Genomic DNA, 26,648 nt, shown 5'->3' with positions numbered 1-26,648 from the left:
ACAGGAGGAGGACACAGGGGCACATGCCCCCAACTCCCCCTATGGGCTGCAGCAGGAAGAGAACATGGGGGCAAACGCCCCACTTGGCCATGTGACCTGCCTCAGAGCAGCACCAGTGGCCTGACTTCAGCTCCCTCCACCAAACTGTGGGCTTCCTGCTCTGTCTCCCACTCCTTTAGACTCAGGAGGGCTGAGGCAGGTGGGCGGGCAGGCAGGGACCCTCACAGTGGCTCTCCCCATCCCCACTGGGACTGACCTGGCTCCATCCTTCTCTGCCACAAACGTGGGCGTGGCAATCAGAGGACTCCTCAGGTCTTTCCGGATGTAGATTTTCTCAGTTGAAGCAGCGCAGTTGCTTGGTTTTTCCCGCTGGACATCAAAGGGCTTCCTTTCACTCTGCACAGCTGGAGTTCCAACACAACCCCACATTCAGAGTCACACCAACAGAAATGGCATCCTGCGGCCAGAGGGGCTTCAGGGCGCTGCAGGTGTTGCATTCAGCTTCACAAAAGGCACTGAGACAGGAGAGGAGGCCAGGCCAGAGGAGCCAAGTCCCCAGAGACAGGAAAGCTCCCTGCACTGCTGCCAGGGTGTGAGGAGCTGCCCACTGCCAGGCAGAGGTGGGCGATCCTAAGGAGCCCTGCTAACACCTACACTGCCTGGCTCCTGACACCCATGGGTGGGGAGTGGGGGTCTAACAGCACACCAGCAGCACCCCCATAGAGGTATACGAGCCCTAAGAAAAGGCTGAGCCCCTTCTAGCTCATGGTCCAGGCAGAGTCAGGACATGGGCTAGAGTTTAGGGTCAGCTTGATGCCACCTTGAGTCCACCCCGCTGTCCCCAACTCCACTCTGTGTCCACTCCACTGTCCCTTGAGGCCACCCTACTCTCACCACACCATGGGAGCTCACTGGGCCAGCACTGTTGGTTCTAAGTCCTTCCAGTTTTTTCATTTGCTGGCAGGGCTCTCATGGGGCTTGGTCCTACCTTTCCATTTATCTTTTTAGAGAGGGAGAGAGGGAGGGAGGGAGGGAGGGAGGGAGGGAGGGAGGAAGTCTCGGCAGTGCCCTGTGCACAGTACCCCTGTAGCGGTCAAACCCGGGGCCTCTATAGAGGAGTGTGCACTCCCTCCCTCAAAAATTAAAAGCCAGGACAGATACCTCCTGTGCCCTTCCTGTCATCCCCATCCCCCCAATTGCTGCAGGGTGACAGCTGCACTGGCCTCAGGGCACTTTCTCTCTACTCCAAGCTGAGGGTGGGGACAGTGAGGGCCTCCGCACAGGCAGGCTGCTCCACATGGACGGCTCAGTGCCTGGCTCCACCTGACCCTGCCAAAGGCAAGCCTGGCACTCACACTCCATCTCCATGCCCGTCTCCAGGCCCTCTACCCGCCCGGCACTCACACTCCATCTCCATGCCCGTCTCCAGGCCCTCTACCCGCCCGGCACTCACACTCCATCTCCATGCCCGACTCCAGGCCCTCTACCCGCCCGGCACTCACACTCCATCTCCATGCCCGACTCCAGGACCTCTACCCGCCCGGCACTCACACTCCATCTCCATGCCCGACTCCAGGCCCTCTACCCGCCCGGCACTCACACTCCATCTTCATGCCCATTTCCAGGCACTTCTTGAGCCGGCAGAACTGGCAACGGTTGCGGTGGTGCTTGTTAATGACGCAGTCCTGGTTGCTGCGGCAGCTGTAGGTCAGGCTCTTCCTCACGCTCCGCTTGAAGAACCCTTTGCAGCCTTCACAGCTGACGGCCCCATAGTGACGGCCTGAGGGGAAAGAGGGTCCGGCCATCACAGACGTTTCTGGGGCAGCCGAACCCCCAGCCTGAGCATGGAGCATGGCCCATGCAGGAGTGGGCAGCCGGCCTGACTGAGGTACACCTAGTCCTAGGTCTGCCCACTGGTGCAGCCACTAGGCTTGGAGTGTGCACACAAGCCTGTCCCTGACCTGACACTGTGTGACACCAGGTCTGCTCAGCTCCCCCCCCCCAGTCCTGCGTGTCTACACAGTGCACCTCACTGCCCCAGGAAAGAGACCTCAGTCCCCAGGAAAGCAGAGGTCATCAGCATCCAGAGCTCAGGCCTGAACCCTGGGGCTCCACTAGGGGTCCATCCTTCCCAGCATCCCCAACAGGCCCTGCTCCCTCAGCCTGACCCTGAAAGCCCAGGGGTGCTCCCCCAAGACAATGCCAGCAAAGGGCACTCTGCCCCCTGCACCAGCTGACAGCACCCCTTCTTCAGCCAGCACACCCACGTGCAACCACTGGCTCAGAGCTACACCCACCCCCAGGAGGGACCTTTCTCAGATACTTTCCTGCTGCGTCCTGCCTCCCCCACTAGCATGGTCCTTCAACATGCTGGCCCATAACAGAGCACAGTGCAGAGCAGGGAAAAGACAAGCCACACACCTCCTGAAACAGCAGGGCCCTGCACATGCAGCCCCTCGGTGAGACTCAAACCCCAGACCTGCCGCTTAGCAGGGCTTCCAGAGCACAGAGACAGTCTTCCAAGGACATCCTTCCTGCACTGTCACACCTCCCAGTGCACTCATTTTTCTCTTTCCCAGAAAGAGGGGGAGAGATAGAGAGAGACAGAAAAGGAGAGATACCATAGCCCTGCTCCACCACTCAACAAGGCTTCTCCTCTGCCCAGTGCTCCTCAGTAGTGGCTGGGGCTCAGAAGGCGTGCACTCTAGTGCTCCAGTAGCTAGAGTGTTAGACTTAGAGCATGAGGCCCCAAGTCCATTCCCAGCATCACATGGGTCAGAGTGACTCTGGCATGTCCCCTCTATTTATATACAAATGTGAAGAGTGCACCCTAATCGGTGACACTCTTCTGACCAAGTAGCCCCTTGGTTCTCCCCAAGAAGCCAGTGGAGTTCCCATTCTGAACCCTCAGCCTAGAGCACTGCCTCCACTGGGCTGTGCGAGTTGGGGGGGGGGGGGGCTCACCAGAGGCCTTGTCCCCGCAGACCACACAGTACTCCACCACCTGGGGCCGAGGGCCGTCGGCTTTCCCCAGCAGCCGCTCCACAGAGGCAGAGTCCGTGACAATCTAGAAGAATTGGGGCATGTAGGTGCTGAGCCGACCAGTTGGGCAAACTCAGGAGGACTCAGCAGGCCCCAGCTGGTCACCCTGCCACTGGTTCAGATACGCCCTGGGGACGGAGGGCTGATCCAGGGCCAGTCCTGGTCCGCATGGACTGGACCTCCCACTGGCCACCACAACTGCCCTGGACGGCTGCACGCTGGGCCCTGTGCCAATGACCCCAGAGGCGACAATGCCGAGGGACCACCTGGCAGCACCTCCAAGGTACAGGGTGGGGACAGGAAGAGCTGACCTCAGGACTTGCACCTACAGGTGACTTCTGAGGTAACAGGAAACACCACGCCTCTGGGAAGATGGTGCAATCAGCAGCAACATAAGAAGGTGAAAATCAGCTGTTATGTCAAGAGGACTTGTGTGTGGGTGGGCAGTGGTGCACTAGGATTCAAGCCCCCGCTCGCCACCTGCAGGGGGGAAGCTTGTGAAGCAAGGCTGCAGGTGTTTCTCCCTCTCTCCCCCACCTCAATTTCTCTCTGAAAGAGGAAAAGGAAAAACAAGGATAAAGTGGCCACCAGGAGCAGTGGATTCATCGTGCAGGCCCCGAGCCCCAGCAACACCCCTCGCGGCAACAAAGTGGCGACGATGGTGGTAGGAGTACTAAACTTGAGCCAGCAGCCAGCATTAAGATGATGAGTGTGTTGTGAGAAAGAAACGGTCGTTAGGTGGGACGCCCCTTGGTTAACCGTATGACAGGCCCATAGTCCCCCTTCCTGAAACAAAGGGCAGGGGGCCAGGAGGACTGACTGCAGAGGCACCTGGCATGGGTGGAGCCGTGCTCACTAACCTGCAGGGGTTTCTGCACATTTTGCCCCAGGGCCCAGCTCACCTGTGCCCTGAGCCCTTCAGTCAGAGACCCTAGACTCTTCTCTAGGGTCAGAGGAGAGTGGCCACACCCCTCCCTCAGACACAGCCCCCTTCGGGGATGGACTTGGCCCCCGGTGGGCTGACCTGGATTCTGCCTGGGACCAGGCTGTCCGCAGTGGTGAATATGAGCTGTTTGGCGCTGGAGGCCTCTGGGGGCGCCAGGATCACCTTGCCCGCTCCAGCGCCATCAGGGCTGGTCAGGATGAACTGCTGCTTGGGGGACCCGGAGGTGTCCACTGCGGTGACAATCTGGATCTTCTGTCCTGTCTGCTGGTCAGTGACAATCTACAAGACACAATCCGGAGCGGCCATGTGAGGGTGGGCCTAGGCGAGGCCCCACCCTCGGGCGTCCCTCAGGGTGAAATGTTAAGAGACTCTCATCCCTGAGGCTCTAAAGTCACAGGTTTAATCCCCCACACCACCCTAAGCCAGAGTTGATCAGTACTCTGGTAAAAAAAAAAGAGAGAGAGAGAAGGAGAGAGGAAGAAATCCTTGTTCTGGCACAATAAAAACTTGACTAGTGCTGGCTTCCTTGGACTTGCTATTGACGACCAGAACCTCCAGCCCATCATGGCCATTGCTGGGTTCGGGGCCCTCTTGATGGCAGTGTGGGGGAGATGAGACCTGCAAGCGCTGCTCCATTCACATGGGGCGGGAGACTGAGGGTGGGAAACTGGGTGCCCTGACCTGCTGGTGAGACGCCACCGGCCCTGCAATGGCAGTTCAAGGCTTGACTTGGGTGACAGAACTTTGGGGCAGAGCCACAGCCCAGGGTCAAGACAGGAAGGAAGAGTGGAAACACTGAGGCGCCGGTTCCAGGAGCCCCGACCTTGGGGCTCTGTGGGTGCTGCCCCAGACAGTCCATGGGCACAGCCAGAAGCTGCCCCGGGGGGGACCCTCCAGAAACCCTCCCAGGCAGTACCTTCTCTTACTCCCCTTCGGTGTCCCAGTGGGGACCTTCTCCCGAGGACCCAGCATGGCCTGCTGCCTGGAGCTCAGGGCCTACAACCTGCTCACCTCTGGTTTCATGAGTTATTCACAAAGAAACAGAGAGAGAGAGAGAGAGAGAAAGAGAGAGAGAGAGGGAGAGAGAGAAGGGAGTGGTTCGGGAGATGGTGCCGTGGATAAAGCACTGGACTCTCAAGTATGAGGTCCTGAGTTCAATCCCTGGCAGCACATGTACCAGAGTGATGTTTGGTTCTTTCTCTGTCTCCTATCTTTCTCATTAATAAACAAGTCATATATATATATATGTGTGTGTGTGTGTATATATATATATATATATATATATATATATATATATATATATGAGAGAGAAAAGGGGTCGGGTGGTTAGCACAGCAGGTTAAGTGCACATGGCACAAAGTGCAAGGACCGGCGTAAGGATCCTGGTTTGAGCCCCCGGCTCCCCACCTGCAGGGGAGTCAGTCGCTTCACAGGCGGTGAAGCAGGTCTGCAGGTGTCTGTCTTTCTCTCCCCCTGTCTTCCCCTCCTCTCTCCGTTTCTCTCTGTCCTATCCAATAACGAACGACGTCAGCGACAACAATAACCACAATAAGGCTACAACAAGGGCAACAAAAAAGGGGATTAAAAAAAAAAGGGGAGTCGGGCTGTAGTGCAGCGGGCTAAGCGCAGGTGGCGCAAAGCACAAGGACTGGAGTAAGGATCCCGGTTCGAACCCCGGCTCCCCACCTGCAGGGGAGTCGCTTCACAGGCGGTGAAGCAGGTCTGCAGGTGTCTATCTTTCTCTCCTCCCCTCTGTCTTCCCCTCCCTCTCTCCATTTCTCTCTGTCCTATCCAACAACGACAACAACAACAATAATTACAACAATAAAACAACAAGGGCAACAAAAGGGAAAAAATAAATAAAAATAAATATAAAAAAAAACTTAAAAAAAAAAAAGGCCTCTAGGAGCAGTGGATTCATGGTACAGGCACCGAGCCCCAGCAATAACTGTGGAGGCAAAAAAAAAAAAGAGAGAGAGAGAGAGAGAGAAGGGGAAAGTGGGGGTCGGGTGGTGGTACACCTTCTTGAGCACACAGGTTACCGTATGTGCAAGGACCTGGGTTCAAGTCCCCTGTACCCCACCTGAAGCAGGTCTGCAGGTGTCTCTCTTTGTCTCTATCTAATAATAAATAAAAATATGTAAAATATTAAAAAGAGAGGGGGAGGGAGGGAGAAGAAGGGAGGAAAGGAGACGAGGAGGGAGAAGAAGGAAGAGCAGAGCATGACTCTCGTTCATGTAGCTCTGAGATTTGAACCAGGAGCCGCACACATGCAAGTCCTGAGCTTATCAGCTGAGCTACTTCTGCGGTTGCCTTTATTTGTTCATTCACTCTTTAAATAGAAACAGATAAACTAAAAGGAAAAGGGGAGAGAGAGAGGGAGACAGAAAGACACCTGCAGCCCTGCTTTACTGCTCATGAAGCTTCCCCCCTGCAGGTAGGGACTGGGGTTTAAACCCGGGTCCCTGAGCATGTACCAGGCATTCTACGGTCTGGCCCCTTCCCCAGGTGCCCCGTGCCCTCTAGTAACTCGTCCTGTGGGCTGGGCGGCTCAGCAGCTGGCAGTCATGTCCTGATCGCTTCCATGCAGAAGGCCCTGGCTCAATCCTTGGCACCACCTCCCCCACAGACACTGTCAACGTGCAGACACACAGACACGCAGTCTGAGGGAACACCGTGACGGCTGTCCTCTAAGGAAAACCAGACTTGCTGACTGGCTCAGAAGGAAAAGATTTCACAGGAGAGACCGTGTCAAACACAGTACTGGGCAGGGACTCAGCAAAGCTCTCCCTCTTGGCACTGAGGGGCTGGCAGGAGAGGAGACGCTGGACTTCGATGCCAGACTAGCCAAGGAGACATGAAGCCATGAGAAGGGGCAGGCAGGGCTGGGGAGAGGCAGGCACCCACACACAGCGAGCTCTGAGGGGCAGAGTGCAGAGCCACGGTGGCAGGCTGGGGACGTCCATACAGCGATGGGAGGCACAGCGCAAACCCTCCCTGGGCAGCTCAGTGTGTGCTCAGCGGACGTACTCCACTGTTGCGTGAGCTCTGGGAGGTGGGGAGCAGCTGCGTGAGCTCAGAGGAGGGACCTTTGGTCCTGCTGTGTGCGGGATCAAGCAGCAGCACCTCCCCACCCGCCTAGCTGGCCTGGCTCGGATGGTCTGTGGCCTGGGAGGCTAAGGTGACAGGCCCTCAGTGGCACAGCGTAGTTTTGCCACTCTAGCCTCGATGGGTGTCACAGACCCGTGTTTCTAGGACCAGTAGACTATGGGGAAGGCAAGGCCGGGGCGATGCACCCCCCCCCCCTCGTCCCCGTCCCCATCCAAATCTATTTAGCTTGGTCTAGAGTGGAGGGCGGGCATTTGTCTCTCCCTTCCATCAGGAGTGGGGACAGCTGGTGGAGACACCTGGCACAGCCTGAGGCTGCTATCCAGGCCTGGGCCACACCCCCTGGCCAGGATGCTGACAGGAAACCACCTCCAGGGACGCTCACACGATCGCTAAGCTGATGGGCAGCTTACCACTGAACTGCCTTCTGCTAGGAAAACCAGAAGGGATGAAACGGAATGTCAGCCCGCGGTGCCAAACAATGGTTTAGACTGTGCATGAGAAATGACTTAGCTCAGTAAATGTCAACTTTTTCTCCTTTTATTATTATTTTTTTCTTTTCAGGGAAGAGAGGGGTTCTCTTGTACTTGGTGGCCACGGGTGCTTCAGAGTGAGGCCGGGGGAGGTCTGTTTGGGGGAGCTGCAGGGAGGCCGCCGGGCGCTGGTACCTGGATGCGCTGGGGCGAGGCGACGGCCGAGTCTGTGGAGATGATCTGGATACGCGGGGAGGGGCTGGTCATCCCTGGAGATTCCGGCTGGGAGGTCTGCACACGGGGTTCCTGCAGGTGAGAAGCAGCGAGGGTCATGGCTCAGCTCAGTGCCAGCCTGACAGCACACCCTGCAGCTCCGGGTGCACGCGGGTGAGAGAGAGAGGTTGAGAGGGGGCGAGCGAGCACCATCACAAAGCCAAGGAGATGCACTCCAACTCTGGCTCTAAGGCTGAAGTGCAAGGGGAAAAGCAAAGGGGTTTTCAGGTCTGCTCTGCATAATTTCATAAAAGAAAAAGCCATCGGGGAGTTGGGTGGTAGCAGTGGGTTAAGCACAAGTGGCGCGAAGGCAAGGACCAGCATAAGGATCCCGGTTCGAGCTCCCCACCTGCAGGGGAGTCGCTTCACAAGCAGTGAAGCAGGTCTGCAGGTGTCTGTCTTTCTCTTCCCCTCTCTGTCTTCCCCTCCTCTCTCCATTTCTCTCTGTCCTAGCCAACAACGACGACATCAATAACAACAATAACTACAACAACAATAAAAAACAAGGGCAACAAAAGAGAAAGTAAATAAATAAAATAAAAAGCCACTGAAAAAACTTCTGACAGATGACCTTTGTGCTTTTTTACTGATCTAAATCCAGCTGTAAAACATCCCTTTAAAAAGAGAGTTTTCAGAAGAAAGGCTCTTACAATACCACAGAGACAGCGGTGGCTTCCAGCCGAGCAGCAGCACCAGGAGGGATGGTGTCTCTAGGGTCAGGGCTGAGTGCCTGAACCAGTCTGCGTGCCCCCCAGACTCCTCACTCAATCCTCAAACTCTCTAGTTTCTTGAAGAAACAGACAGTGTGACTAGATCTGTACAAAGGAGGAGTGAACTGGGGATCCATCCACCACCTCCTCATACACATAGCCTTGGACTTCATCCTTTCACTGGCCGATTCTACCAAAGTTTATGAATCAACACTAACTCTTCTAACTCTTCTCAAACCCCCCAAAAAACTGAAGAGAGGATAAGAAACTCTTTCTCTTAAACCAGAGCACTACTCACATCTGGTATATGGTGGTCCTGGGGATTGACACTGAACGCTAAGGCCTCAGGCATCAAAGCCTTTGGTGGCAACATACTACAACTCATTCTTCGAGGACTTTGAGAGCTTTGCTCTCGAACCAAAGCTAGGTAAAAGCCACTACAGGGAAAGAAAACTATTGTACAAACCAACACCCCTGACATACTGACAGGAAGATCTTCAAGAGGGAAACTTAGGGGTAAGAATAGGGTGGAGACAGTTCTCGAGTCTGCTCTGTTCTCAAGTCAAGCATAGAACTGGCCAACTTTTAAATCTCTCCAAGTACTACTTTGTTTAGGGAAACACAAACAAACACACACACACCTCACAAAAGCCGCCAGACGTTGTCGCATCTGGCTGAGCACACACAATACCAGTGTGCAAGGACCCAGGTTCAAGCCCTGTCTCCAGCTGCAAAGCAGAAGGAAGCTTCACCAATGATGAAGGAGTAAGAAGTATGAAAAGGAGAGGGACATTTGGATTTAGTAATGGTGCTATGTGTGGCTTGGAGGGGAAGAGAGGACTGGACCTGGAAGAAAAAGGGAGCAATTATGTACAAATGTAGGCAGATAGTTGTAGAGATAATGGCTGGCCCATGTCTGCAGCCTTAAGAGAACTGCTGTGCCTTGTAGTGGGGAGACTGAAGATTCAGAACTCTGGTGGTGAGAATGGTGTGGAAGTATACCCCTGATGACATTTAATTCTGTAAATCAATATTAAATCACTAATAAAAAAAAAAAGGGGGTCAGGTGGTAGCACACCTGGTTAAGTACACACATTACAGTGCACAAGAACCCTGGTTCAAGTCCCTGGTCCCCACCTGCAGGGGGAAAGCTTCACAAGTGATGAAGCAGGGCTGCAGGTGTCTCTGTCTCTCTCCCTCTCTATCTCTCCCTCCCTTCTCAATTGCTCTGTCTCTTATTCAATAAAAATAAGGAAAAAAAAAAAAAAAGGACGGGGCAGGCAGTGGCATTCCAGACTAAGTGCACATAGTGTGAAGCAAAGGGACCAGTGCAAGGACCCTACTTTGAGGTGGGGACCTGCAGGGGGGAAGCTTCACAAACAGTAGAGCAGGTCTGCAGGTGTCTTTCTCTTCCCCTCCGTATCTCCCCCTCCTCTCTCAATTTCTCTCTGTCTTATCCAATAAAATGGAGAAAATGGCCTCCAGGAGCCGTGGATTCATAGTGCAGGCATCAAGCCCCAAGCGATAACCCTGGAGGCAAAAAAAAAAAGTGAGAAGTACTGCAGGCCTCTCACTTTCTATCCACCCCCCAATTTCTCTCTATCCTCTCAAATGAAAGAAAAACAAAATAAAAGAATAAAAAGAAGGAAAACTGGTAAAGTGAACGTTGAGTTGGTAAGAGCAACACCCACTGCACCTGCAATCAGGAGCCCAACAACTGAGCGTGATGGTAGACGGTAGATGGCAGACGCTCTGCTCCAGAGCGGCCCAGGGCCAGGAGATCTGCTAGAGGAGCATGAATCCCTGACCACACATGAAGCATCACGCTCATAAGCACTGCGGCTCCCTCCTGACTCGGGGTTAGCATGCTTCTTTACAGTGCTAGTTAACTGAACTGGTTAGCTGGGCAGGTTAACAGCTGGGCGTGCTCTCCGGTAGACAGCTACAAGCATGAGGGGCCTCACACAACCGGAGATGAACCATACACATGCTGAGGAGAAGTCCACCCATCCCACACACTGTCCGTTTCAAGTGTATTTACAGATGTGAACAGTCCAGTCATGTCTACACCACAAAGGAAAGTTCGACCCCCTTCAGGAATGCACCCCTCCATGTCCAGCCCTGAACACTCACTGACTCGCCCTCCATCTCTGCAGGCTTCCCATTTCCAGAGTCCGGCCTTTTCTAACTGGCTTCCTTCAGCTGACACCATGTTTTCAATCCTTCGTGTTATATACCACGTGCCAGCAGAGTGGCTCCCCTTTTAATGACCACGACAGACTGCACTCTGGCACCATGTGTCAGCTGGTGAGCATTTGGCTATTGTATTGGACTCTCAAGCAGGAGGTCCCCAGCTCAGTCCCCGACAGCACATATCCAGAGTGGTCTGCTTCGTTCTCTCTTCCTACCTTTCTCATGAATAAATACATGAAATCTTAAATAAAACAAAGATAAAGATGCCACCAACAATTATGCACAAGTTTTTGTGTGGCCATTATCCTTCCCCACTGGGTTCACTTCCAGAACTGCTGGGTTACAGGGGAAGCCCGCGTCCACCACTTGGAGGAACTGGTGGCTTCCCACAGTGGATGCACCACTTCACATCCCACAGGAGTGGAGTCTCCACTTCTCCACACACTCGCCAGCCCTTGCTAGCTGGCTTGCTGATTCTAGTTTTGGGACACGGTTAGGGCAGCTTGCTGTGGCTTGGACTAGAGTAGAAAATAACAAATAAAACAGTCCAGGAAGGAGTAGAGGAGAGCTAAGTGGGCAGAGCCCTGCTGGGCCATGTGCCCAAGTCCAGGCCCAGTACACAGCACTCTGTCCCTTCTTCCCCCCGCCCATGGAAACAGGGCCAGAGTGCGACTACACACGAGGCTACGCCATTGGTTACAAAAGGAAGAGAGCAGAGGACAAGCCAGTGAGAATAACAACAAAACTGACAAACCGTAGTTAGAATGACCAAGGAGAAGATTCAAGTTACCAGAATCAGAAAAGAATGAAGACACATTGCTACCGACTTTATGACGTGAAAAAAGGAGCAGAAAGAAGTCCAGGGAACAGTCACAAATTCAGGCGACTTCTAGGACATGAACTACCAGAACTGACCCAAGGAAAACAGCAAAAAGGTAGCTAACAATTGGACAAGTGAGTTCAGAGACCAGACTCCCTGCTCAGAGAAGCCCAGCAAGCTCAGAGGGCTTCCTGGAACTCTGCTCGGTGGCTGAGGAGTCAGTACCTGCTTGACCTGACCATCTGCAAACAGGGCTGTTGCGTGGCTGCCAAAGACGGGCCAGGATTGAGCGCCAGACAGCCTGGCTCTAGTCAGCATTCTACTGGCCGCTGGATCAAACCGTTTGAACAACAGAAGAAACTGGAACATATTATAAGACGTAAAGTTGTTATTTTGGATTTTACAGTTTCTGTAGATGACTCTGGTACCTGAGGTCCATCTGGCGGGTTAACAGAAGGCTGGACCTGTTGTGTGGCACAGCAACTGCTAAAGCTCTGACTTGTTTTCATGGCGCTGAGTCCTCACAATGACCTCGTGCAATAAACAGGCCCATCACTGCCCTGCTCTCCTGGGCAAGGAGGCTGAGGCACACGGCAGTTACGCCAACAGCACAGTAGGTGCAGAGCCTGGCTTAGACTCCCGTCCACCTGACCCCAGTCTGCACTCTCTAGTTCACCCTTCACCCTGTGGCAATGAGCTACTGGTGACTATCAGTCACTTCTCTGGTGTCACTGTCTGCTGACAGAATAACCAACCGTCGTTTGCTAATAAACCAGATACTGACACCACCTGACGACTGTTCAACACTAGTATGGCAGGCCGTATGCGCTTCCTAGTTCTACCAGCCCAGTAATACCTAGTTGCTATATGATGTTTGGAGTCACTAAAGCTTCAAGCTTCAAGCACACACAGTCTTTTTTTTTTTTTTTTTACCAGAGAGCACTGCTCAGCTCTGGCTTATGGTGGTACAGGGTGAACCTAGGACTTCAGAGCCTTAGGCATGAGAGTCTCTGCATAACCATTATGCTATCTACCCCTGCCCAAGCACACACAGTCTTATCCCTGAAAAAGAGCAAGGGAATCTAGGGAGTGCTTTAACTAGGAAGACTGTTTTTGCATTCCAAATTAAGAAAGCCTTTTATACTTTCTTTTTCTTAAGTGTATCTATTTTTTTATTAGTGACACCTTTTATATTTTAAGTCTTCTAAGATGTGTTTTTTTTGCCATGAGAAATTATAACTGCACCAAGTTAATATATGAAATTCCATTTCTTGAAGGGAAAAAGTGACTTCAGAAAGTTTTGGCAAGACCCCAGTGGGGACCTCTGTCCCAGCTGACCCCAGAGATGGCACCACAGGAGAGGACTTGCCAGTAGGAAGCCCAGGCCCATCTCAGGCTCCAGAGGCCAGAGGGCGGCTCTGGCTCCTCTCTCACCCAAGAAACAAATCAAATTAATATTTTAGAAGTTTCAACTAGTAATTTTTTTGATGCACACAGAAATTTTAACTGTTACTAACCTTTCCCTTTCCAGAGCTCTGACATGGTTTTCCATTTTAGTTGTATTTTGGGGCTGGGTGTCAAGGTGCGTACCCTACTGATGAACCCCAGCCCAGCCAGGATGCCCTCTTTCTCTCACACTTTACGGGGTGGGGGGTGTCACAGTTTACAGCTTAGCTGCTGGCATGTGGATACATGATGGCTTCCTAGGGAGGTACCGTCTCCAAATCAGTCTCAACTAAAACGCGTGTTGAGTGAAAATAACCCTGTGTCTGTGAAACATCAACAGAGATTTTCAAAGCAGCTTAGCCATTTCTACCAGAAGCTGAAGCAAAAGCGAGATGCAAGCTTCAGCCCCAGTATTTCAACAGAGACTCTGAAACACGTCCTCATTTTCCTTACTACTGATCATTACTTGATGGGAGATGGTTAGTTGTACTAGTGCCTTAAAGTTACTGATCTGATATCTGAGAGGTCTGTTCACTGCTTCTGTTTCTCACTGACATTTCATCTTAAGTCCCTACTCTCTGGCAAGCCTGATCTTCATGCTGGAGACACAGCTCAAAGCCTGACTCTGGCTCCAGGATGCAGTTTACAGGGTGTGTGTGTGTGTGTGTGTGTGGGGGGGTGTCCTTAGCCATTCCTTCTTTGTTAAACATTTAGCTATTCTTTACTCAGAGAAGGGTAGGGGGAGAGGCAGGAGGAGTAGGGAGAGAGGAGGAGAGATGGGACTCCAAAAAGTGCTCTGGCCTATGTGGAGCCAGGATTAAATGGGGCCTCATGCACAGAAGTCTGAGGTGGCGCCAGATGTCAGGCCACCTGCCACACCACAGCCAGCTGGGTCTTCAAGCCTTGCAGACTGGAGTAAGACAGACGGGAGCCAGCAGTGATAACATCAGATGATAGATCTTAAGGTTGTGCGGGGCCTTGCGAGAAACAGATGTTCAGAGTATCTGGTGGTGACAACAGGTTAACCATGCTTTACAAGGTCTGGCTCTACCTGTATTTATACCTCATGCTGCCAACCTATTTCATGCCCAGATCCTGGCTTTTTATTTATTGGATAGGACAGAGAGAAACTGAGAGCGGAGGGAGAGATAGGGAGAGAGAGAGAGACAGAGATACACCTGCAGCCCTGCTTCACTGCTTACAAAGCCTCCCCCCTGCAAGTGGGGACCAGGGGCTTAAACCTGCACACAGACAGGTGCACCACCACAGCCCACCCCCACCTTTGTCCTGTCTTTCCAGTTCTGTATTTGGGAATCACTGGCTTTCCCCACAATTGCTCAGATCCATCTTAGCTGTCATTTGAGCCCTGCCGGCAGACTGACCTTCTTCACCTGGAGTGGGGCTTCTTGGCTTCTCTTATACCTGAGCTCGGGCCTGGGAAAGCTAAAGGGAGGGCCCAGCTCAGTCCCCTCTTGTTCCTCAGCGCATAGCAAGACCCGGACACAGCCTGTGACTGGATGCCCTGTCAGACCTGTCACCCCACGGTACTCAGTATCTGGCACACAAGAAGCCAAGATGGAGTCTTGGAGTCAAGACCATCCCAGGGCTTTAACAAACATCCGACTTTTGATCTCATTTTATTGGGGGTGCAAGCTCGCTGTCAGATCTAAGTTCTGCTTCCAGGTGAAATGTTTAGGCCATCTTCTTGAGCAGAGCTAGGCTATCCCCCTGAGAGGAGGACACATTTGGAATACTCGTGGTTTCTCTGGTGGTCCTGGTCCCTTCCATGGCCACATCCTGACCTCAGTGAGGGTCGTTCTGTAACAGGACAGAGCCGCGCCCTCTCCCTCTCAGAAGTGAAGGCCAGATGTAAAGTTACGCTGTGCTCCTTAGCATGGATTTTCTTTTTCCTTTTTCTGTGCTGAACCTACTCCTCCACATCTGTGGCCACAGTGAAGCCAGACCATTAGAGGACCTGTTTGGAAAGACGCAGCAAGCGCTATCAGGTGAGGAGAAGCCAGGCCACCAAGACACACCGACGTCGAGACCCGCCTTTGGTTCTGTGGCCTCTGCTGAAGACACAGCTAGCAGGCCGAGCATAGCTGCACCAATTTCTTCAAGCCAAGATGTCACAATTAATCAGGATGAGACCACCCTGGGAGTATACACACAGCTGATGCTGGAGCTCTGACTGTCAGATCTCTGGTGTGCTAACAGCCTGGTCCATCACTCAGGGAGAGAGAACTTGGCCCTTTTTGGACAGCTCCTCGTCACAGAAGGCCGAACAAGATGAAGGAGGCTACCTGAGAGGGTACAGAGCAGCAGGCTGATCTCACTGCTGTCGCTGGAGCACTGCGAGAGGTGCTGGCATACCCCACGCCCTGGGAGAGGGAGAGGCTGCGCTACCGACACGGGCTGGGCTCAGACATGTTTTCCATGAACATATCAACTTACAAACACTTCTAAATCCCTGGCAAACTAGGAAACCAGTTAATTTCCTAGTAATTCAGCTTTCTTCCTTTTTTTTTTTTTTGCCTCCAGGGTTATTGCTGGGGCTCGGTGCTACAAATCCACTGCTCCTGGAGGCTATTTTTTCCCTTTTGTTGCCCTTGTTGTTTATCACTGTTGTTATTATTACTGTTGTTATTGCTGTTGTTGTTGGATAGGACAGAGAGAAATGGAGAGATGGGGAAGATAGAGAGGGGGAGAGAAAGATACCTGCAGACCCGCTTCACCACCTGTGATGTGACTCCCCTGCAGGTGGGGAGCCGGGGGCTTTCTAATCTTGGAGAACATAGTAACAGCAGCTGTAAGACGAAGGACTTCAGAAACCACAGCCGAGGCACTTTGCAATGTGACTTCACAGAACGTGCCCAGGTAGCTCTTACCTAAAGGCTTGTAAGTGTTGATGTCTATGGAGATGTTGTCTCTGGTGATACTCAGTGCTACCCTACCCACTCTTAAGGTAGCCACTCCTAGCATCACTGTCCCTTTCATTACTGTCGGAATGGGAACATAAAGCCAGGACCCACAGATACAAGACCCTGCTCTAGCCTTCCCTGTTCCCAGTGTTAAGGGAGAAGGTACCACCCAGAACAGAGGAGTGGCTACAGGTGGCTTAGGTCTAGGTGGGGCTTTGGTTTTAAAAGGCTGAACCTCAGGGGCCAGGCAGTGGCACACCTGGTTAAGTACACATATTACAGTGCACAAGGACCCAGGTTCAAGGCCCTGGTCCCCACCAGCAGAGGGAAAACTCCACAAGTGGTGAAGCAGGGCTATGGGTGTCTGTCTCTTTCCCTCTCTATCTTCTCTTTCCCTCTCAATTTCTCTCTATCCAATAATAAATAAATTTAAAAAAAAGGCTGAACCTCTCCATCACTCTTTCCAGATTACCATATGAGCACGTCTTTTTACTCTCTCTCTCTCTCTCTCTCTCTCTCTCTCTCTCTCTCTCTCCCTCTCATGCCCTAACTAATGAATGTTCTCTAATAAAAAGTCTAACATACCAACAGGGGCAACAAAAGGGAATCAATCAATCGATCAATATTTTTTAAAAGTTTAACATACCTGAAATTCATGCTCTTCAATTTTTTGATGAGAAAAAAAATGTGTGACGAACCTTTAGCACGGGGACAGATACGGCCTCCCCTTTTCCCCATAACACCAGGGCCGGTGACCCAAGGCTGCCCCCTACCGTCTCATATCCACCTGCCAGGACCAGGTGGCACACCCAGCTCCTCAGACAAGGAGCTAGGAATTTTTTTTCCCCCCCCCAGGAGGGGGAAGTCTACTTTTGTTTCTAGAAGGAAAGGAAAGAGAAGAAGGAATCTGGGCTTTTCTTTGTTGCAGTCTGACTTCAAGTAACAAAAGCAGAGGGCAAGGCATCACCTCACAGGTGCTGGAAGAGCCTGTCAGACATACTGCTGCAGGTGTGCAGCCTGAAGCCTTAATCCTTGTCTCACGAGTCATCAGGAGCTCCCACCATCAAGCGGACAGGGACAGTCAGTAGGGACCACCTGCTAAGAGCTAACACGCAAGCATGCAGCTGCAACCATTCACTGTTCCCACTGGTACTACCCTGTCTGCTGCTCCTATGACCTGCAGTTTGCTGCAGGAAATGCATCAGCTGAACGTTGCAGCACTGCTGTCAGGGAAGCGTTAGGATGGTGTGGAAACACCGGCACTAAAGCCCCAGCTTCCAGCCACGTCCCCTTAAGGAGACAGCTTGGTCCTCCCAAGGCTTGGACTGAAGTGGATTTTACAGAGGCTGGCGGGCCGGCGACGTGACTCAGAAAACTGTAGCCACTCGACTGGCAGCACCAAGATGTCTCGGCAGGGCCAGGAGACTCCAGGCAGAGATCTCAGGTGCCAGCTCTCAGCCTCGCAGAAGCCTGGCTGGTTGAGGAAAGCCTGGCTAGAGATTCATTCCGTTGACTGCAAGTTATAAGGACCTTCTCCCGCTCCATGACTATCTACAGTGTTGAGTGGCGTTCTTTTATTTTTCTTTTTTCCCTTTTGTTGCCCTCTGTCATTATTATTGTTATTGCTGTCATTGTTGGACAACAAGAACCCGTGCAAGGATCCAGGTTCGAGCCACGGCTCTTCACCTGCAGGGGAAGGCTCTCAAGCAGCGAAGGAGGCCTGCAAGTATCTATCTTTCTATCCCTCTCTCTGTCTTCCCCTCCTCTCTCAATTTCTCTCTGTCCTATCCAACAACAATGGGAAAAAGATGGCCGCCGGGAGCAATGGATTCATAGTGCAGGCACCAAGCCCCAGCACAAAAAGGAAAAGAAAGAAAATCCATGCTAAGGAGCACAGCATAACTTTATATGGGAAATCTGAGGGGGGGAAAAAAACCCACAAAACTCAACTGTTGTTTTGATGCTGCTAAACAGACCACACATTTAAAAGCCTTTCTTGGTTCCTGGAGGCAAGTGCAATACTGAGGCTAACAGATAAGGAGGCCCCCTCAGGTGCCAGGGCTGCGCTGCAGGTACCGACACACCAGAACAGCCCTGACCCCCAGCCAGTGGAGGCCACCTGGACACACAAGAATGTGTTAGAGTGGTCCGGGAGGTGGCACAGTGGATAAGGCATTGAACTCTCAAGCACGAGGTCCTGAGTTCAATTCCTGGCAGCACATGTACCAGAATGATATATAGTTCTTTCTCTCTCTCCTATAATTTCTCATGAATCAATAAAATTTTTTTTAAATGTGTTAGAAAAGAACCTCATTAGTTGTCAAAAGGCCAACTAACTTAACTGAAAAAAATGCTACTGAATATCTTCCCGTGGTGGTTGTCAAACTAGTCACGTTCAAGTTTCACCCAACGCCTTGTTAACAAGGAAACAAGAGCAGCCTGGAGAAAGGCAGAAGCCCCGACCCAGGAGAGCTGGAGCTGCCTGCAACAAGGGACGGAGGGAGGGACGGAGGGAGGGAGGGAAGGGAGCAGAGCTCCACAGGAAAGAAGTGCAAAGCTTGAAGAGAGGGAGGGCAGGGACCTAGGGACAGTGGGCAGCTATGGAGTTGCGGGGGTGGGGTGGGGTGGGGTGGGGTGGGGTGGCGGAGGAGGCTGCCAGAGAACAGGGGAGAATAGGACCATCAGAAGCCAGGAGACACGGAGGTGAGTACATTTAGATGCATAAAGCAGCAGAATCCTGTGGGAGTGGTGTGGAGAGAAAGGAGCCTGTAGCTGGCAGGCCAGTCAGGAGGCGGCGCCACAGAAGCTGGATGAAGGCGGTCTTAGTGGGGCCTGCTGACAGCAGCAGAGGCCTGGAGTCCAGCTTCTGTGGGTACTGGGGGGCAGCTGAGGGAGGCTCTGCAGCAGATGAAGTCTCGCCCAGGCCGACTCACTGGCCTGGCACAGCCAGCCGCCCTCTCCACAGGACAGCGGTGGGCATACCCCCTCTCCCTCGCTGCCCTGCAGTCTCGTGGCCCGGGGCCGCTGCTGCCTTCCTTGTCCCTGGCTGATGGCGCTTGGTCAGCAGCTGCACTGCCACCTCCCCAACCAGGCGGAAGTGTTCTAGAGGAGAAAATCATTTCTGGCCTATCTTTGTGGGGACGTCCACCGAGCCCCCCCTCTGGTGCCGTCCTTGGTGCTTCCCTGGGCCTGGGGCTGCAGCCCACAGCTCTCCTGCTGCAATCAGACAACTGCTGGGCCTCTCAGGTAAATGGACACTGACTGTGTGCATGAAGCTTCCCTGGGCAGGGCAGGGCAGGTCTCTCGCTACAAGAAACATGCCTCCGTGTGTACACGCCCACTAGAGTTCACCCTGCTGACTTATTCAGCTGAGCAAAAGCAAAGGGCTGAGGCAGGACTCAACCTCACATGTAAAGCAGGCCTATATGCAGCACTTTGCAAATACTACAGAACCTCTTTTCTCTTTCTTTTTTTTCTTCCCATCCTTGGGACTTCACTACTTGGCTGACTTTTTCAAACACACAGAGAGAGCGAGAGGCTGGGCTGGAAGACAGCATGATGGTTATCCAGAGAGGCCTTTCACTTTTTCGATTTGCTCAGGTCTGTCTGCCTTCAAAGCCCGAAGTTCCAACTGGGTGGCACTGTGACCTGTGCCCCCATCCCGGAATACAGCGAGCGTCACGGGGAGCTGGCCAGGCCATGCACTTAGAGCAGGCAGAGAAGGAGCGCAGAGGCTCCCTGCAAGACCTGATCAACAGTAGTCTCAGGCCTACTCAGGAACACAGAAGAATAATTATTTTACAGAGACATAGACAGAAGCAGAGGCTGAGAGAGGAGAGGGATAATAGGGGGAAGGGGAGAGGGAGAGGGAGAGGGAGAGGGAGAGGGAGGGAGAGAAAGCGGCCACAGCAAGGAAGCTTCCTCAAGCCTGCAGAAGCAGAGGCACTACTGGCTGAGCTACCTTTCAGGCCCCACCAGACTTCACAAAGGACAAGGCTTTGAGCAGAAGATAATTACACAGGAATTGTCAACAGTCTTTTCATGCTTGTGGAAAAACAAGAATCAAGCCTTTAGATAGTCTGGGAGAGAAAGACCTGAAATCATGGTCCACGGCCCCTCATGTCCCCTCACAGTAACCCAGCTCCCTGTCCACTCTTGACATCTCTTCACGGTGAGTCTTGCTGCTGTGCCCGCAGCCCAGAGCCAGAGGGCTTTGGGTTTCAATGAGCACCCATGGGCAGCATCCAGGTAGTGGAGTTTCGGGAGTGGGGGGCGGGGGACACAGCATCTATCAGCACAGGACAACAGTGGCCAAACACAGTGGTCCCCCAGTACAGCAGAGGCCTCCAGGCTCTCATTCTGCCCCTCAGTCAGCCTCCCACCTTTGTCCTCTGTCACTGGGCAACATGGATGCCCATTTCTGGTCCCAATTTCCATCCCCTTTCATAAATGGGGCACAGAAAGCTTCAGAGAGGCTACTGACTCAGGGCTCAGGATATAGGCATTGCACTGTCACCTAACTGTCCCCAATGACAGTGTGAGATTTTTCCCAGAAGTCCTCATAAAATGAATGAGATTCCTACTGCTTCCTGAGGATGGACACTGATGAAAAGAAAATTCAAGGTCACTCTAAGCATTAACTGCAGAAATCACAAGTAAATCATTTAGTAAAACAGACCATGAAGTTTAATGAGCTTAGCAGTTCTTTTTTTTTTTTTTTAATAATTGAGAAATGACATCTGAGGGTTTTTTATATATTTATTTATTTATTCCCTTTTGCTGCCCGTTATTTTATTGTTGTAGTTATTATTGTTGTCGTCGTTGTTGAATAGGACAAAGAGAAATGGAGAGAGGAGGGGAAGACAGAGAGGGGGAGAAAAAGATAGACACCTGCAGACCTGCTTCACCGCCTGTGAATTGACTCCCTTGCAGGTGGGGCGCCAGAAGCTCAAACCGGGATCCTTATGCCAGTCCTTGCACTTTGCACCACCTGCACTTAACCCGCTGCACTACCACCCAACTCCCAAGAATAGCAGTTCTGTGGTTACCTTGAGTTATTTGGTCAAAGAACCAAAGTGACACATTTGGTAACAAAAAAAACAAACAAAAAACCCACAGACCCAAAGTGGAGCCATGAAAAGAACCAAATTCACACAAAGCTACTTAAACAGTAGCTTTTAAAAGGTTCTAAAAATAAATAAAGGTGTGACTGTTACTGTTTTTCAAATACTATTAACAGTCACTCTTTCTAAAATCCATTATATAGGTACTGGGCAGTGGCTCACCTAGTTTAGTGCACATAGTACTAAGCAGAAAGACCACACTAGGTCCAGGTTTGAGCCCTTGTCCCCACCTACAGGTCTGCAGGTATCTATCTCTCTGTCTCTCCCTCTCTATCTTCACTTCTCTTTCAATTTTTCTCTATCCTATCCAATGAAATGGAAAAAAAGGCTGCCGGGATCAGTGGATTTGTAGTGCCAGCACTGAGCCCCAGTGATAACCCTGGAGGTAAAAATAAAATCCATTATACAAAGTAAATCGACAAATATGTTCTATTTACCACTCTTGAGCATAAACTTGACATACTTTGCAAAGTCTACTTTTAACCTTGGGGAAACAACAAAAGTTGACTTTCTAGAAAAAAAAAACACACAAAGTTAAAAGAGTGTTCCAGACAAGTAAAAGTAAACCAGTTCATCACCACAAAATAGCCTTCCACAAGGTATGAAAGGCTCCTCAGACTGAAAAGGAAGGATGCCAATTAGACTGAAGAAAAGCCAAATCTCACTGGGAAAGTGAGCATGCAGTATGGCAGTGAATCACTGAATGCAGCAAAAATAACTCTAGTTCTAATGACTAGTTATGGAGGACACAGGTAAAAAGACGTAAAATGCCATTTCAGAACCCAGAGGGTACAAACGCTGACTTTCAGATGACATTCAGCTCATTCTGCCATCAACCGTCTCAGGTACAAATTGCTCTACATAAGCCCTACGGTGACCACAAAGCAAAAATCCGCAATAAGTGCAGGAGACAGAGAGAGAGAGAGATGCATCCGAGATGCCACCAGCACAAAAGAAGAGCAGGAGAAAAAGGAGAGAGTGCAACTAACAAAACAGTCTGGCAGCTCTGGGACCCCAGTCGTTTAGGCTGTGAATGGACGGCTGGCTGACAGGGTTTACGCCCGCCCTCTCTCAGTCTCTGCTTCTGTCTCTGTAAAATGATTACTCTTCTGTGTTCCTGAATGGGGCTGAGACACTGTTGAGCAGGTCTTACAGGGAGCCTCCGCGCTCCTCATCTGCCAAGAGACAACTAACTATAATGCAGACCGAAAGTGGAGCCATGAGAAAAAACAAATTCACGCAAAGGGAAACCAGAGGAAGCTGTAAAGTCTGTATGTTGCAGACAAAGGCCACACCAGAGAATGGTGTCATAGGACAGTGGGACAGCCCACCAAACAAATATCAACACTTGTAAATACTTATGAACCCAGCAGAGGAGGGGCAGGTGGGGGTGGTGGACATTGTTGAGTACATGTTACAGTGAGCAAGGACCCAGGTTCAATCCTGTGTTCCCACCTGGCAAAGGGGAAGCTTCACTGGCAGTGAAGTAGGGCTGCAGGCATCTCTCTGTCTCCCTCTCTATTGTCCCCTCGCCTCTCAATTTTTCTCTGTATCTAGTAAATAAAATATAAAGAAATAAACAATGAATAAAGCAAGTGTTAGCAGGCCTAAAAGGGAAACACAGTAAGTCTGGAAGCGAAGCCTACCTGTCAGTCATCTGGTGTCAGCAGCCTTGAGTGACACTCTAGGTCGCTGAACTAACAGAGACTTATAGAACATTCCTCCGCAACAGACGACACACTTTCCTCTCCAGCACTGGGAAGATTTTCTAGAGCAGATCGCCCAGGACATGAAACAAGTCTCAAGAAGCCTAGGACAACTGAAATCAGATCAAACGCCTTTTCTGATCACAGTGAAAGAAGCTAGAAGTTATGTGTAAACCAGAAGATCTACAAATCTATGGAGACTAAGCAGAAAAGTAACCAACGGATCCACAGGTAAAGAAAGAGAGCAGCTGGCAACAGATGAAAATGGGGCTCGTGGGTTGCCAGTTCGAGAAAGGGGTTTGAGCAACAAATCCTCACCACAAAACAAGACCTCAACATCCTGGCTCTAAACCTCAAGTAAAAAACGTGAACAAATGGGGCTGGGTGGTGGTGCAGCTGGTTGAGTGCACATTACCACACGCAGGGACCCGAGTTCAAACCTCCGGTCCCCACCTGTAAGGGGAAAGCTTCACAAGTCATGAAGCAGAGCTGTAGGTCTCTTTCTGCCTCTCTCCATCTCAATTTCTGGCTGTTTCCACCCAATAAATAAAGATAATTTAAAAAAATAAACAAGAAGGTAGTCGGGTGGTAGTGCAGCAGGTTAAGCGCAGGTGACACAAAGCTCAAGGGCCAGCATAAGGATCCCAGTTCAAGCCCACAGCTCCCCACCTGCAGGGGGTTCACTTCACAGGCAGCATCTATCTTTCTCTTCCCCTCTGTCTTCCCTTCTTCTCTCCATTTCTCTCTGTCCTATCCAACACAACGACAACAATAAAACAAGAAGAGCAACAGAAGGGAATAGATATTTTAAAAAAGGGAGGCGGGTAGTAGCGCAGTGGGTTAAGCGCAGGTGGTGCAAAGCTCAAGGACCGGCAGAAGGATCCCAGTTCGAGTCCCCGGCTCCCCACCTGCAGGGGTGTTGCTTCACAGGCGGTGAAGCAGGTCTGCAGGTGTCTGTCTTTCTCTTCCCCTCCTCTCTCCATTTCTCTCTGTCCTATCCAACAACGACGACATCAATAACAACAATAATAACTACAACACAGTAAAAAGACAACAAGGGCAACAAAAGGGAAAATAAATAAAATTAAAAAAGAAACTCTTCACAGAGCAGCTCCAGAGAAGTGGATCCCCAGGTGACAGACCCACAGCCAGCGCCTCACTCAGTGGAACCTTTTCTCGCCTGTCAGGTCAGATTTCAGAGCGGACAGGACGCCACCACATTGTCCCATACAGCAGGGAACGCCTTGCCACATGCTACCAAGTAACAGTAAGTTCATTTATAACACATCAAAACCCAGGGAATGCCCAGGATGCATTTCTCCAAGCTACTTTGTGTACTGGAATCTGGAAGCCATTAATGGGAAACACCGAGGACAAGCAAGCGGAAACCCGACAGGCCAGTGGTCCAGGCGACAGAGGTGGAGAGAGGCAGAGGCCGACCTGGCCAAGTGAGCGGCCTCGTCAGTGCTCCGACTCTCCCAGCCCGGTGCCTGCACTTGCGCCATTGGCTTTTCCGTGGCAAAGCTCGACTTCTTGAGTCAGCTCCTGTGACCGCACTGACACGCCGCCCTCGGCCCTGGGCCAGGCGAGCGGGTCTCCAGGTGGTGCGGCTCTGGGAGGCCCTCAGACTCCCTGAGCGGTTGACGGGGCGCTACAGCAGGTACGCGGGGGTGGGGCCCAGGCCTGGTGCTCGAGTCTGAGCCCAGCCCCCAGTCCCCCCACACACACCCGGGACCCCATGACAGAAGCTTTGCTGCAGGTGCTGCTCGTGGAACGGTCACCCACACCCCAGGAGACTGTGACTTCACTCAACAAGCAACACTCTGCCTGCTGGGAGTGACCACGGGGGTGACCAGCGGGTGCAGGTGGCCGTGGAGGTGACCATGGGGTGCGGGTGACCGGTGGAGGTGACCATGGGGCGCGGGTGACCATGGTGGTAACCATGGGGTGTGGGTGACCATGGTAGTAACCATGTGGTGTGGGTGACCATGGGGTAGGTGACCATGGGGTGTGGGTGACCATGAGGTGTGAGTGACCATGGGGCGCGGGTGACCATGGGGTGCAGGTGACCATGGGGCGCGGGTGACCATGGTGGTAACCATGGGGTGCGGGTGACCATGGGGTGTGGGTGACCATGGTGGTAACCATGGGGTGTGGGTGACCATGGTGCGCGGGTGACCATGGGGCGCGGGTGACCATGGTGCGCGGGTGACCATGGTGGTAACCATGGGGTGTGGGTGACCATGGGGTGCGGGTGACCGGTGGAGGTGACCATGGGGCGTGGGTGACCATGGTGGTAACCATGGGGTGTGGGTGACCACGGTAGTAACCATGGGGTGTGGGTGACCATGGGGTAGGTGACCATGGGGTGTGGGTGACCATGAGGTGTGAGTGACCATGGGGTGCAGGGGACCATGGGGCGCGGGTGACCATGGTGGTAACCATGGGGTGCGGGTGACCATGGGGTGTGGGTGACCATGGTGGTAACCATGGGGCGTGGGTGACCATGGGGCGCGGGTGACCATGGGGTGCGGGTGACCATGGGGCGCGGGTGACGATGGTGGTAACCATGGGGTGTGGGTGACCATGGGGTGCGGGTGACCATGGTGGTAACCATGGGGTGTGGGTGACCATGGGGTGCGGGTGACCATGGGGTGTGAGTGACCATGGGGTGTGGGTGACCATGGGGTGCGGGTGACCATGGGGTGCGGGTGACCATGGTGGTAACCATGGGGTGTGGGTGACCATGGGGTGTGAGTGACCATGGGGTGTGAGTGACCATGGGGTGCGGGTGACCATGGGGCGCGGGTGACCATAGGGTGCGGGTGACCATGGGGCCCGGGTGACCTGAGAGGGGCTGCAGGGGGAGGGGCCGGCGGGGCCGCTGGAGGGAGGGGCTCAGGAGCCCCGAGGAGCCCACCGAGGGACCCCCACACCCATGGGGCTCAGGCAGGGGCCCCCCTACCCCCAGACACCGGTCGGGGCTGGACTCCGGGTGCCGGCGTGGGGACAGCAGCGTCCCCCCCTCTCCCCCGCGGGTCACCTCCCCGCCCCGCCCCGCCCACACCCCGCGAGCTCCATCTTTCCTGCCATTGTTCCGCCGACCCGGGCGGGGCGCTGCGGCTCAAGAGCCGAGGAGGCCGCTCGGTCCTCAGCGCCCCGCCGTCAACCTCCGCCCGGCCCTCTGCACCGCCCCGCCCTGTGCCCTTCCCCGCCCCGCTTCCCGCTCCTCGCGCCCGACACCGCCGCACCCCGCCCCGGGCCCGCGAGCCAATCAGCAGCGCCAGAGGGTGGAGCCCGGTCCCGCCCATTCGCCGGCCGCGCTGTCAGTCACGGGGAGCCCCGCCCCCGGCCCGCTCCCCCCGGCCGCCCCTTCAGGAAAACGGCGGTTGGGTCGCGGCGGCGGCGGGAGAGGGCGCGGGGTCGAGCGCGGGGTCGCGGCGGGGAGCGGGCCGGGGCGCGGGCCCTGGAAGCGGGACGGGGAAGGGCGCGGGTCTGGTGGCGCGGGTCCCAAGATGGCGGCCGGCAGTGCCCGCGGCGGCGGGAGGCGACGGGAGGCGGAGGGCGCGGCCCCGCACGCCCAGTGGCCGCCGCGCCCCGCACCCGCCCCGCGCCCCGCCGCCCGCGAGCCGCGGGCTCCCCGCTCGCCCGCCCGCCGCCCTGTCCGCCTCTCACCTGGCGGCGCGGCCCAGGGCCGGGTGCGGGGCGCGCGGCGGCGGGTGCGGGCGGGCCCGCCGGGGTCGCGGGGCGGGGGCCGGCGCTCGCAGCGAGAGGTCAGAGTTCGTGACCCCGCAGCCGCCGCCGCGCGCGCAGGAGGAGGAGGAGGCCGAGTGTCGCTCTTCCTCTTCCCGGCGGCGGGGAGGCGGCTGCGATTGGCTGCGCGGCGG

General features: G+C 53.5%; 1 protein-coding gene across 2 annotated transcripts in view; it reads right to left on the bottom strand.

The window, feature by feature from the left end:
- NR2C2 (nuclear receptor subfamily 2 group C member 2) overlaps window positions 1-26,648 on the bottom strand; it is a 43,329-nt gene extending 16,681 nt beyond the window's left edge. Inside the window, exons 1-6 of one of the 2 annotated variants that reach the window (XM_060180639.1) lie at window positions 26,437-26,648; window positions 7,765-7,875; window positions 4,067-4,267; window positions 2,965-3,067; window positions 1,601-1,780; window positions 257-404 (exon numbers count right to left, since the gene is read on the bottom strand). In XM_060180639.1, the coding sequence (XP_060036622.1) occupies window positions 257-404; window positions 1,601-1,780; window positions 2,965-3,067; window positions 4,067-4,267; window positions 7,765-7,836 (704 nt within the window). In that variant the 5' untranslated portion in view covers window positions 7,837-7,875; window positions 26,437-26,648. The remainder of the gene's footprint in view (window positions 1-256; window positions 405-1,600; window positions 1,781-2,964; window positions 3,068-4,066; window positions 4,268-7,764; window positions 7,876-26,436) is intronic. The other variant, XM_060180640.1, reaches the window with a different exon arrangement.

This window comes from Erinaceus europaeus, chromosome 21 (genome assembly GCF_950295315.1).
Source record: "Erinaceus europaeus chromosome 21, mEriEur2.1, whole genome shotgun sequence".
Classification (NCBI taxonomy): Eukaryota; Metazoa; Chordata; class Mammalia; order Eulipotyphla; family Erinaceidae; genus Erinaceus; species Erinaceus europaeus.
Note: the sequence above shows the minus strand (reverse complement) of the source record. Positions and strands in the feature narration are given on the sequence as shown.